This window comes from Rhinoraja longicauda, chromosome 35, assembly GCF_053455715.1.
Source record: "Rhinoraja longicauda isolate Sanriku21f chromosome 35, sRhiLon1.1, whole genome shotgun sequence".
NCBI classification, from domain to species: Eukaryota; Metazoa; Chordata; class Chondrichthyes; order Rajiformes; family Arhynchobatidae; genus Rhinoraja; species Rhinoraja longicauda.
Window position 1 is genome coordinate 9,654,305 of NC_135987.1, and position 12,694 is coordinate 9,666,998.

Sequence of the window (12,694 nt, forward strand, 5' to 3'; positions counted from 1 at the left end):
TAATTTTTTTCTGTACCCTTGCCAGCTTGACCACATCTTTCCTGTAACACGGTGCCCAGAACTGAACGCAATACTCTAAACATGGCCTCACCAACTGTCTGTACAACTGCAACTGCAACATGAAACATCATTAGAAATATTTCAGATGGCGAAAGATATAGGCTTGAAGGAGCGATGAGATAAGGGGAATGGGAAACAGGTAGAGAGGAGGAGTTGAAATCATTGTAGATCATGATGAGATGTCGATCATTGTAGAGTCAATTATGATCATGTTTTGTTTAGTTTAGTTTAGAGCTCGCCCACTGAGTCTGCACTGACCAGCAATTCCTGCACATTAACACTGCCCTGTGCACACTCGGGACAGTTTACATTTTTACCAAGCCAATTAACTTACAAACTTGTACATCATTGGAGTGTGGGAGGAAACCAAAGATCTCGGAGAAAACCCATGCAGATCACGGGGAGAGCGTACAAACACCATCCAGACAGAACCCGTAGTCAGAATCGAGACCAGGTGTCTGGTGCTGTCAATAGACAATAGGTGCAGGAAGAGGCCATTCGGCCCTTCGAGCCAGCACCACCATTCAATGTGATCATGGCTGATCATTCTCAATCAGTACCCCGTTCCTGCCTTCTCCCCATACCCCCTGACTCCGCTATCCTTAAGAGCTCTATCCAGCTCTCTCTTGAATGCATTCAGAGAATTGGCCTCCACTGCCTTCTGAGGCAGAGAATTCCACAGATTCACAACTCTCTGACTGAAATTTTTTTTCCTCATCTCAGTTCTAAATGGCCTACCCCTTATTCTTAAACTGTGGCCCCTTGTTCTGGACTCCCCCAACATTGGGAACATGTTTCCTGCCTCTAACGTGTCCAACCCCTTAATAATCTTATACGTTTCGATAAGATCTCCTCTCATCCTTCTAAATTCCAGTGTATACAAGCCTAGTCGCTCCAGTCTTTCAACATATGATAGTCACGCCATTCCGGTCTCACTAGGGCCCTGTACAACTGCAGAAGGACCTCTTTGCTCCTATACTCAACTCCTCTTGTTATGAAGGCCAACATTCCATTGGCTTTCTTCACTGCCTGCTGCACCTGCATGCTTCCTTTCAGTGACTGATGCACTAGGACACCCAGATCTCGTTGTACGTCCCCTGTTCCTAACTTGGCACCATTCAGATAATACTCTGCCTTCCTATTCTTTCCACCAAAGTGGATAACCTCACACTTGTCCACATTAAACTGCATCTGCCATGTCCAAGCCAGGCACAACCTGTCCAAGTCACCCTGCAACCTCATAGCATCTTCCTCACAGTTCACACTACCACACAGCTTTGTATCATCTGCAAATTTGCTAATGGTACTTTTAATCCCTTCATCCAAGTCATTAATGGATGACTCTACTGCTGTGCTACCGTGCTGCCCCGTTGAATGGTCGGGCAGGCTTGTGTGGTCTGGGGCACTAGTCCTGATCCTATTTCATGGTAACCTTGTGCATACTGCAATTTCACCTTGCGTTGGATGGAATCTTTAATTTCACTCTACCTCTGCAGTAGCGGCATTGCTAGAACTATATGAGATCCTCTTCATTTAATAGCTTTGATTTCATCTGATTGAAGTACAAACAAATTTGTCACACCACGCCGTGTCCCAAAAACATCAGGTCAGAGTGGAACAGACAATTGGAGATAGAGTTTAGGGATGGGGCCAGTGTACGCCTGGAACAGGGGTTGTTCGATGCACTTATGATAGTATGTGTCATTGCATTTTATTGATTATTCTTATTGGTCTTATTGTTGAACTGCGGGTAATTTTTCATTTCACTGCACATTTATGTGTATGTGACAAATAAATTGACTATTGACTATTGACACTGCATGTAAATGCCCAAGGGTACTTGGAGAAGTTGTCCAGAGTTTTAGAGATAGAGTTTGGGGATAGGGCCAGTGTTTACAGTTAGATCATAAGATCATAAGTGATAGGAGTAGAATTAGGCCGTTCAGCCTTTCAAGTCTATTCTGCCATTCAATCATGGCTGATCTATCTCTCCCTCCTAACCCCATTCTCCTGCCTTCTCCCCATAATCTCTGACACCCGTACTAATCAAGAATCTATCTATTTCTGCCTTAAAAATATCTACTGACTTGGCCTCCACAGCCTTCTGTGGCAAAGAATTCTACAGATTCACCACCCTCTGATTGAAGAAATTCCTCCTCATCTCCTTCCTAAAAGAACGTCCTTTAATTCCTTTAAGTCCTTGAATAGAGTTCAGGGAGAGGGCCAATGTAGAGATAGAGTTTGGGATAGAATTAGAATGGAGAGCTTGGTTAGAGTGGAGTATCAGAGCAGACTGGAAAGTGATCCTTCAACACTAGACTAGGCTTGCTAACTACCCCACCTGACTTTAACCCGTCATTCCAGATTTGTAACTCTCTGGAATTTCTAACAGTGCAGGACAAAAATGATCCCTTTGCATCTCCAGAGTTCTGCTCAACACCCTTGGCTTGCCGAATGGTACACGTGGATGATTTGGAACGGGTCCCAGCAGTTCATGTTTCTGTACCATAATGTTCCGGGCCCATGCATTCCCAAAATCAACCATTAATCAAAATGATCTTGTTTGCTCTGAGGAACATTTCTGAAAAATCAAGTTGATTAATTGAAAGGCTCGAGCACCAGACAGTACTCAAGGCACAAGCACAGTTCACGTTCCTGTACAACAACGTTCTGGCCCGGTGCATTCCCAATATCGCCATTAATCAAAACCATTTGATTTGCTTTGAGGAACATTTCCGAAAAAAACATTGATAAATTGAAATGCTCAAGCACGATTATGCACCCAGTTCTTCCGCACGAAGTTTGTACGTTCTCCCCGTGACCACGAGATCTTCAGTTGCCTTCCACACTCCAAAGACGTACAGGTTTGTAGGTTAATTGGCTTGGTCAAACTGTAAATTGTCCCTAGCGTGTGTAGGATCGTGTTAGTGTGCGGGGATCGCTGGTCGGCGCTGACTCAGTGGGCCGAAGGGCCTGTTTCCGCGCTGCATCTCCAAAACTAAAACAAAAAACTTATGACCTTATGCCTGGGTATCGGTAAACTTCACTCGCGTGTAGGAAGGAACAGCAGATGCTGGTTTACACCGAAGATAGGCACAAAATGCTGGAGTAACTCAGCGGGACTGGCAGCATCTCTAGAGAGAAGGAATGGTCGACGTTTGTGGAGCCAATGCTTAGACTAAGGAGCACCAGTGAAATTGATAGCTGTTCGGCTGGTCACTGCTGTTTGTGCCTGGGCTGCAACTATTGGGCCACTGTAAGGAGAAAGGTCGGGGAGAAATCCTCTCTTTATGAGATGCTACGGCCAGATGCTCCTTTGTAGAAGTGGTGCTCAGAAATCACAGCACAGGACTGTGACTGGACCATGTGCATGGCCCTATGGTAGAGGTCTCCAGCCATTGCTATTGACCGGACTCCTTCTTTGGGCCTTGGGTTATCAATGTGGCCGCAGGAGAGGTGACATTATCAGAGCAAGGTGTGTCAGTAACAGGTGATGAAAAAGAAGCAAGCAGATACAAAGTGAGATGTAAAGTGTTGGAGTAACTCAGCGGAGTAACTCGGTACCTCTGGAGAACATGGATGGGTGACATTTCGGGACAGGATCCTTCTTCAGACAAAGTGAACTTAACTATTAAGTATTCTAAATTATTTATAAAAACACGATTTTTTATTTATAAAGTATTCTTTAGATCCAAAGTGAACAAGGTTCTTTTTATTGTACTTTTACTTTACTTTCTACAAGGAATTATCAGTTCGTGTGTGCCCTTGTGCGACTCTATATGTGACGCACACGTCTTAAACTTAAGTTGTAAGCACTTCCGTGAGACACCACATCTGACCCTGTGCATATGAGCCTATACATGAGATTTTATTGGTAATGCCAATGGTTTAGTTTCAGAGATACAGACCGTTCAGCCCACTGAGTCCGTGCCGACCAGCGATCCCCTGCACACTCACGCTACCCTACACAGCACTAGGGACAATTCACAATTATACCACGCCATTTGACCTACAAACCTGTACGTCTTTGGAGTGTGGGAGGAAACCGGAGATCGCGGAGAAAACCCACGCAGGTCACGGGGAGAACGTACAAACTCTCTAGAGACAAGCAGCCGTAGTCGGGATCGAACCCAGGTCTGTAGCGCTGTACGGCAGCAACTCTACCGTTGCTGCGCCACCGTGCCGCCTATTTTATTGCCACATCTGCTGAGATAGGGTGTGAAAGTCTGTGTGAGTCTGTGCTCCTGTGTGCTCCTTTGCGGGACCAGTGATTGACCCTGCCTCTCTCTATGTCCGCAGCTACCACCACCTACACCACAGAGAGGTCGGAGCACTTTAAGCCGTGCACGGACAAGGACCTTGCCTACTGCCTGAACGAGGGGGAGTGCTTCATCATCGAAACCATCAATGGGAACAACAAACACTGCCGGTAGGTGTGTACTGCCCCCAAGCCTGAGACTCCTCAGAACCCAGCCTGCTACTGGCAACAACTCCAAACACAGTGCTTCAACCCTTGTTGTGGAGCGTATTGGAACTGATCATGGACCGTCCAGTCTAGCCAGCATGCAACTGGTGTGTTCTCCTATCTAGTTTAACTGGCAACAATTAGAATGGGAAGGCACTGAGTTCATGGTTTAGTGTTTTACTGGGCCACAGTTATCTCGGCTGTTTTTTTGCTGCGTTGTTGTGATTGAAGGTCTTGCAAGGATCAGAGCTCGGCCCAACTAAAGAGCAGAAGAAATAGAAGCAGGAATCATCTACTCAACCCCCAGAGCCTGTTCCAGCCTTCAATGGCTGACTGTTTACCTTAATCTCACTTCCCTGCCAAACCCCTCGAAAAATAATATCTCCAAAATTAATCAATTTCCATCTTACGCACACTCAGTTCCTGAGCCTCCACAGCTTGTAGCTTCATCGACTCATGGGTGAAGAAATTTCTTCTCATTTCAGGCCCAGCCCATTATTTTGAATCTATGATTCCTGGTTCTGGACTCCAGATCAGGGAACCTCTTCCCTGCAATATTAAGCACTATAGTTTGCCTGCGATGGATTGTTTCATCCACAGATCCATGATAAAAACAGTTGCTCGTGATAAAAGATTTTTTAATGCTTTACTTGTGGGATGTGGGTACAGCTGGTAATGTCAGTATATATTTTATCCATCCCTAAATGTCCTTTTAGTTTAGTTTAGTTCAGAGATACAGCGCGGAAACAGGCCCTTCGGCCCACCGGGTCCGCGCCGACCAACGATCCCTGCACATTAACACCATCCTACACCCACTAGGGACAATTTTTACATTTACCCAGCCATTTAACCTACAAACCTCTACGTCTTTGGAGTGTGGGGGGAAACCGGAGATCTCGGAGAAAACCCACGCAGGTCACGGGGAGAACGTACAAACTCCGTACAGACAAGCACCCTTAGTCGGGATCGAACCCGGGTCTCCGGCGCTGCATTCGCCGTAAGGCAGCAACTCTAGCGCTGTGCCACCATGCCGCCCATTCTGCTCTTGAAAGCTGCTTTCTTGAACGGCTGTAGTCAGGGAGAAGGTGCCCCCCACAGTGCAGTGTGTTCCATTCTGTAGGCCCAGTTGCACTGGCAATATATTTCTAGACCAGTTTATCTAGTCTAGTCTAGTTTATTTTTTGTCATGTTTACCAAGGTACAGTGAAAAGCTTTTGTTGCACACGAACCAGTCATCGTGAAAACAATACATGATTTCCAAGCTGGGATGGAGCAGAACCTGTAGATAGTGGTCCTCCCTTGTTGGTAGAGGTTGTGGGCTTAGGAGGTGCTACCAGGAGATCAAAGCAAGGAACAGCAGTGACTTTTGTGAACAGTACACTCTTCAGTCACTGTATTGCATCAATTGGCTGTGGTGGGCTGGGGTGGGGTGGGGTGGGGTAGGGGGAGGTGGGGTGGGGGGGGGATGGGTGTGGATCGGGTGCCAGCCAAATGGGCTACTTTGTCCTCGATGGTGTCAAGCGTCATACTGTTGATGGAGCCACTCTCGATAAAGTAAGTGGAGCATATTCCAACACACCCCCGACCTGTTGCGTTGAAGGTGGTGGAAAGGTTTTGGGGTATCATGAGGGATAGTCAAGGTACCTAATCACTGAAGTGCTCTTGCATGATTTTAATTATGCCAGTCCAGTTGATTTCGAAGAGTTAAATTGTCTTATGTACAATAGTCAATAGTCAATGGTGTTTTATTGGTCACCGATGCAACTGCACGGTGAAATTCATTTTGCATATATTACACCTGCGGGCGCCGGCGTTTTTGGCGCCGTTATTCAAAGTCCAAAGTCCGGTTGGCCCGCACGCTCGATGTACTTGTGCAGTTCACCCTCTCCTCTCCTCGCCCGGCCATCTTCCGGGGGACAACAATAGAACAATGACCTTCTCACTTGTGGCAGCATTTTACGGGCCTGTAAACGCAATACGCATAAATACACATCATAAACAATAAAAAAATAATTGATTAGCGACCCCGATACCCGTGCAAAGAAGCCCAGATTCCTTACTGCAACCCAGACAGTCCACTGTTTGTAGTTCAGTGAGGTTTCCCTGGTGTTAATGTTGGCGGAGTTGGTGATGGTTGAGTCCCAGGAGTTGGCGGTTAAAACCAGACCAGTTGGTGAAGGTCAATACTTGTCACTTTTGTGGCCAGACTGCAAGTGTCAAGAATCAAGAGTGTTTATTGTCGTGTGTCCCAGATAGAACAATGACATTCTTACTTGCAGCAGCACCACGGAATATGTAAACATAGTGCACTGTAAACAATATAGTAAACAAGAAGAAAAGTTCAGAGTGTGCATGTATGTATGTATGTATGTATGTATACAGTGTGTGTATATACGGAGAAACAGCATGGAAACAGGCCCTTCAGCCCACCTAGTCCACGTTGAGCATCAATCGCACGTTCACACGACTTCTATGTTATTCCACTTTTTCATCCACTCTCTACAAACTAGTGGCATTTTACAGAGGCCAATTAACCTACAAACCTGCACGTCTTTGAGACGAGGGAGGAAACCGGAGCACCCAGAGGAAACCCACGTGGTCACAGAGAGAACTTGCAATCTGTACATGAGCAGCACCCGTGGTCAGGATTGAACCCGGGTCTCTAGCGCTGTGAGGCAGCGGTACTACCCGCTGTGCCACTGTACCACCCCTAATTGAGATACAGCGTGGACACAGGCCCTCCAGCCTACTGAGACTGCACCGACCAGCGATCCCCGTACATTAATGACATCCTACACACACTGGGTCCAATTTGCATTTATACCAAGCCAATCAACCTACAAATGTGTACGTGTTTAGAGTGTGGGAGGAAACCGAAGATCTCGGAGAAAACCCACGCAGGTCACGGGGAGAACGTACAAACTCCGTACAAACAGCACCCGTAGTCGGGATCGAACCCGGGTCTCTGGCGCTGTAAGGCAGCAACTCTGCCGCTGCGCCACCGCGCCTCCCTACCCAGCTGGGATAATGGCAGTAGATCTGTGTCAGTGGGTTCGGGTGCAAGCGTGAGCTGTGACACTGTGGCCCTTTAACTCTGCACGGCAGAGGACTTGCTGACCGGACCCATGAACTTGGAGCACGGCACGAGTCAGCTCGTGATGCCTCATTAGGGACTGACATCAGCTTGCAGTTTTGCATAGATCATAGAAAATAGGTGCAGGCGGAGGCCATTTCTTCAGTGAGGCTGGAGACAGCAGGATGAGTGTGGTGTCTGCAGCTCTGAGCTTTGTAATTAAACCCTGGAGAATCTGGTACGCACCAAACACAAAACCCCATTTAAATTCTAGGTCATAACTCCTGCAATTAGATAAATGGGCCTCTGAAATAAACCTGCTGAATATTCATTGTCTGTGCACAAAGACAACTGGATGAAAGAACCTCTAACTGAGAGAGGCTTGCGTGCAGTAAACACACAACCCCTGCTAACACCACCGCGTGCCTCAGGTAGTCAGTCTGCGCACTCTAATCCACGCTGACCCTGCACACTCTACCCCACACAAACACTGTCCACTCTACCGCACACTGACCCTTCCACTCTACCCCACACTGACCCTTCCACTCTACCCCACACTGACCCTTCCACTCTACCCCACACTGACCCTTCCACTCTACCCCACACTAACACTGTCCACTCTACCGCACACTGACCCTTCCACTCTACCCCACACTGACCCTTCCACTCTACCCCACACTGACCCTTCCACTCTACCCCACACTGACCCTTCCACTCTACCCCACACTAACACTGTCCACTCTACCCCACACTAACACTGTCCACTCTACCCCACACTGACCCTTCCACTCTACCCCACACTGACCCTTCCACTCTACCCCACACTGACCCTTCCACTCTACCCCACACTGACCCTTCCACTCTACCCCACACTTATCCTGTACACAGTTCCCTTCACTGATCCTGTTCTCTACACAGACCTTAATTCCCTATGCTGGCCCTGTGCACAGTTCCCTACACTGACCTTGATCCTCACACTGACCCTGTCTGCAATTGCCTCTCAGAACTGCCCCTACCACAGTGCAGCCCTCTCAACTGCCCCTACCACAGTGCAGTCCGCGACAATGCAGCATCCCCAGAACTGCCCCTGCAATGATGCAGTCATCTCAGAGCTGCAGCACAATCCCTCCCCCAGTGCAGTGCTGCCTCAGTGCCATGGTAGCCCATGTGGAGCGCGGGCTAATTAGGTATGATAGGTTATAAAGCATTTTCAAAACAGTGGTGAACAAAGGCCAGGGAGCTGCGCTAATGGGAAAGAGACTAAGAGGGATAGAACTAACATTCAGTTTGGAAGCAGAATACCACAGGCTTGGGATGAAGACAAATCATTCTCACTCTGAGGAATCAACTGCAGATGCTGCTGAGGAGAGAGATATGAAAGAATCATTTAGAAGCAAATCTACAAACATGGGGCAAAAGATCATATCGATAAGTAATGCGGACTTATCCTTTTGGAAGGTTTCAACTATCAAGAATAAATTTGCACAAAGTTAGAGTGGATTTAGGAAGAGAGAATGGGACTTTATGGGTTTACAAGATTCTCCTCTGCAAAGCTCATAAAAAGCCCAGCCAGCATGAAGTCTCTAATATCGCTGGTAATTTGAAAGGAAAAGAATTAGCCATAAAGGAGCATCTCGACAATAATGATCAGGACATAATGTTGAGATGATAATTGAGAAAGATAAAGAATAAATAAAAGATCTGGGGGGGAGAAAAAAAGCAGAATGGAACTTATACTTTTTCTGATTGGCAAAACACAATGGAAATGGAAAGTACTTATAAAGTGATCTGCAGAGATCAGGAGAAATAAATCCTGCCAATATGCTTGAATAAAAGACTCACGAGCATAATGAAGAGGTCAGGATTGAAGCCTAAAGAGAAATTGGAAAGGAAGATAAACAGTGAAACTAAACAAATAATTTAAAAAGCAAAATTGAAGCCTTTGACAGATGCAAAAAAACACACAAAAGAATCTCACCAACCTCTACACATGTGCCGTTGAAAACATTTTATCGGGATGCCAAACTGCATAATTTGGGAATAAGACCGCAAAAGAATTGCAGAGAATTGTGGACGTAGCCCAGATCATTACTCGAGCAAACCGAGCTCCCTTCTACTGACTCCATCTACACTTCACGCTGCCTCGGCAAACCCATTGCATAATCAAGGACTCAGTCTCACACCGGACACCCCCTCCTCTCCCCTCTCCCATCAGGAAATAGGTACAGAAGTGTGTAGACGCATTCCTCCAGATTCAGGGACAGTTTCTTCCCAGCTGTTATCAGGCAACTAAACCATCCTCTCACCAACCAGAGAGTGGCCCTGACCTACCATCTACCCCCTTGGAGACTGTCAGATGATCATTAATCGAACCTCACTGGACTTTAACTTACACTAAATGGTATTAGCTTTATTCAGTATCTGTATACTGTGGACGGCTCGAATGTAATCATGTATAGTCCTGCCAAATGGCTAGCACGCAACAAAAAAAGCTTTTCAATGTACCTCGGTATATGTGACTATAAACTAAACTGACAAACAAACTAATAAAGCATCAGAAAAATGTCTAGATAAGTCCACAAGAACTCTGCTAAATAACATTAATATTAAAACAATGATATTTTCTTGGTATGTGGTAGATTAGCAGTTAGAAGAAGCAATCACATGAAGGTAGGGTGTATGTAGTTGCAAGAAGGACATTAATTGTTAAGATAATCCTGCAGCACTAGGTAGATTATGTCTGTGCATATTAAAACAATTTTGGGAAGAAATAACAGAGCCACAATTACTCACATATAAGTACTTAGACAAGGAATTATGTGGGCCAGATTGGGACGTGAAATGTCATTGGCAAGTCAAATTCAAGAGAATACCAGCGCATTTTATAAATACATTAAGAAGGTATCTAGGGAGATCTAGTTCAGTTTAGTTTATTCTCACGTGCACTGAGGCGCAGTGAAAAGCTTTTTTTGCATACTATCAGGTGAGTGGAAAGACCATACGTGATTGTAATCGAGCCATTTGCAGTGTATAGATACATAGAAACATAGAAACATAGAAAATAGGTGCAGGAGTAGGCCATTCGGCCCTTCGAGCCTGCACCGCCATTCAATATGATCATGGCTGATCATCCAACTCAGTATCCCGTTCCTGCCTTCTCTCCATACCCCCTGATCCCTTTAGCCACAAGGGCCACATCTAACTCCCTCTTAAATATAGGCAATGAACTGGCCTCAACTACCTTCTGTGGCAGAGAATTCCACAGATTCACCACTCTCTGTGTGAAAAAAAACTTTCTCATCTCGGTCCTAAAAGACTTCCCCCTTATCCTTAAACTGTGACCCCTTGTTCTGGACTTCCCCAACATTGGGAACAATCTTCCCGCATCCAGCCTGTCCACCCCTTAAGAATTTTTAAAGTTTCTATAAGATCCCCCCTCAATCTTCTAAATTCCAGCGAGTACAAGCCGAGTCTATCCAGTCTTTCTTCATATGAAAGTCCTGCCATCCCAGGACATGATAAAGGAATAACGTTTAGTGCAAGGTAAAGCCAGCAAAGTCCGATCAAAGATAGTCCGAGGGTCACCAATGAGGTAGATGGGACCACTCAAGAATAAATTTATGTTTGGAGTCAGAGAATGTCTGTGAGGCACGGAACAAGTACCTTGGAGCAATACTCACCAAGGAGAAGGACATGGGAGACAGTGAGATCACTGTCAGGTACACAAATATGCAGGGCTTGTTGAGATCAAGAAGGAGGAGGTATTGCATCTCTTAAAGAACATGAAGGTGGTTAAGTCCACAGGACCTGATGGGATGTCTTTCCGCTGACCTGATAGCACGCAACAAAAGCTTACCACTGTACCTCGGTACACGTGACAACAAACAAAATTGAACTGAACTGATCTCCCTGGTAACCTTCTTAATGTATGATTAATCCCTGATGGGTTCTATTCCAGGTTATTGAGAGAGGCAAGAGAGGCTATTGCTGGGCCTGAGACGAACATCCCTGCATCCTCTCGAGCCACAGGCCAGTGGACTGGAGAGTAGCCAATGTTGTCCCTTTGTTTAAGAAGGAGAATCAGGCTAATCCAGGAAATTGTAGACCAGTAGTCCTCACGTCAATGGTTGGAAAGCTACTGGAGAGAATTCTTCAGGAAAGAATTTGCTCCAATTTGGAAGAATTTTTTAGATTTAGATATACAGCGCGGAATCAGGCCCTTCGGCCCACCGGGTCCGCGCCGCCCAGCGATCCCCGCACACTAACACTATCCTACACACACTAGGGACAATTTTTACATTTGCCCAGCCAATTGACCTACATACCTGTACTTCTTTGGAGTGTGGGAGGAAACCGAAGATCTCGGAGAAAACCCACGCAGGTCACGGGGAGAGCGTACAAACTCCGTACAGACGGCGCCCGTAGTCAGGATCGAACCTGAGTCTCCGGCGCTGCATTCGCTGTAAGGCAGCAACTCTACCGCTGTGTCACCGTGCCGCCATTAGAAATGCCGTTAATTAGAAATAGCCTTTGGAGTTACAAACTTGATTGAGTTTGTTGGGGAGGTGACAATGATGATTGATGAGGGTTTTGTTTTCTGGCATCCGTCCATCTGCGGGAGACGATGGTGCTGCTTGGCGTTGTCCTGCTTGGAGAGGGGGATTTTTCAGTGTCCTCTCCATTTGATTTGGCCGCTGAGCCTGGGCAGGTAAATGGGAATATAAACTTGGCCAGCATCTGCATTCCCTTCTCGACCTGATAGGCTGATTCCAGAGGAACGGCGTGGCTGCTACGTCTGGGGCCTACGCGGTTGCAAGAGATGCCAGAAGGCACGGTGGCGCAGCGGTAGAGTCGCTGCCTTACAGCGAATGCAGCGCTGGAGACTCAGGTTCGATCCTGACTACGGGCGCCGTCTGTATGGTGTTTGTACGTTCTCACCGTGACCTGAGTGGGTTTTCTCCGAGATCTTCGGTTTCCTCCCACACTCCAAAGACGTACAGGTATGTAGGTTAATTGACTGGGTAAATGTAAAAATTGTCCCTAGTGTGTGTGGGATAGTGTTAATGTGCGGGGATCGCTGGGCGGCGCGGACTCGG

At 46.6% G+C, this 12,694-nt stretch overlaps 1 protein-coding gene across 1 annotated transcript in view; it reads left to right on the plus strand.

Annotated features, from left to right (window-relative positions):
* Nucleotides 1–12,694, plus strand: part of LOC144609888 (pro-neuregulin-3, membrane-bound isoform-like) — a 437,458-nt gene that overhangs the window by 275,380 nt on the left and 149,384 nt on the right. The window contains exon 2 of the mRNA XM_078428270.1: nucleotides 4,360–4,489. Coding sequence (XP_078284396.1) covers nucleotides 4,360–4,489 — 130 coding nt within the window. The remainder of the gene's footprint in view (nucleotides 1–4,359; nucleotides 4,490–12,694) is intronic.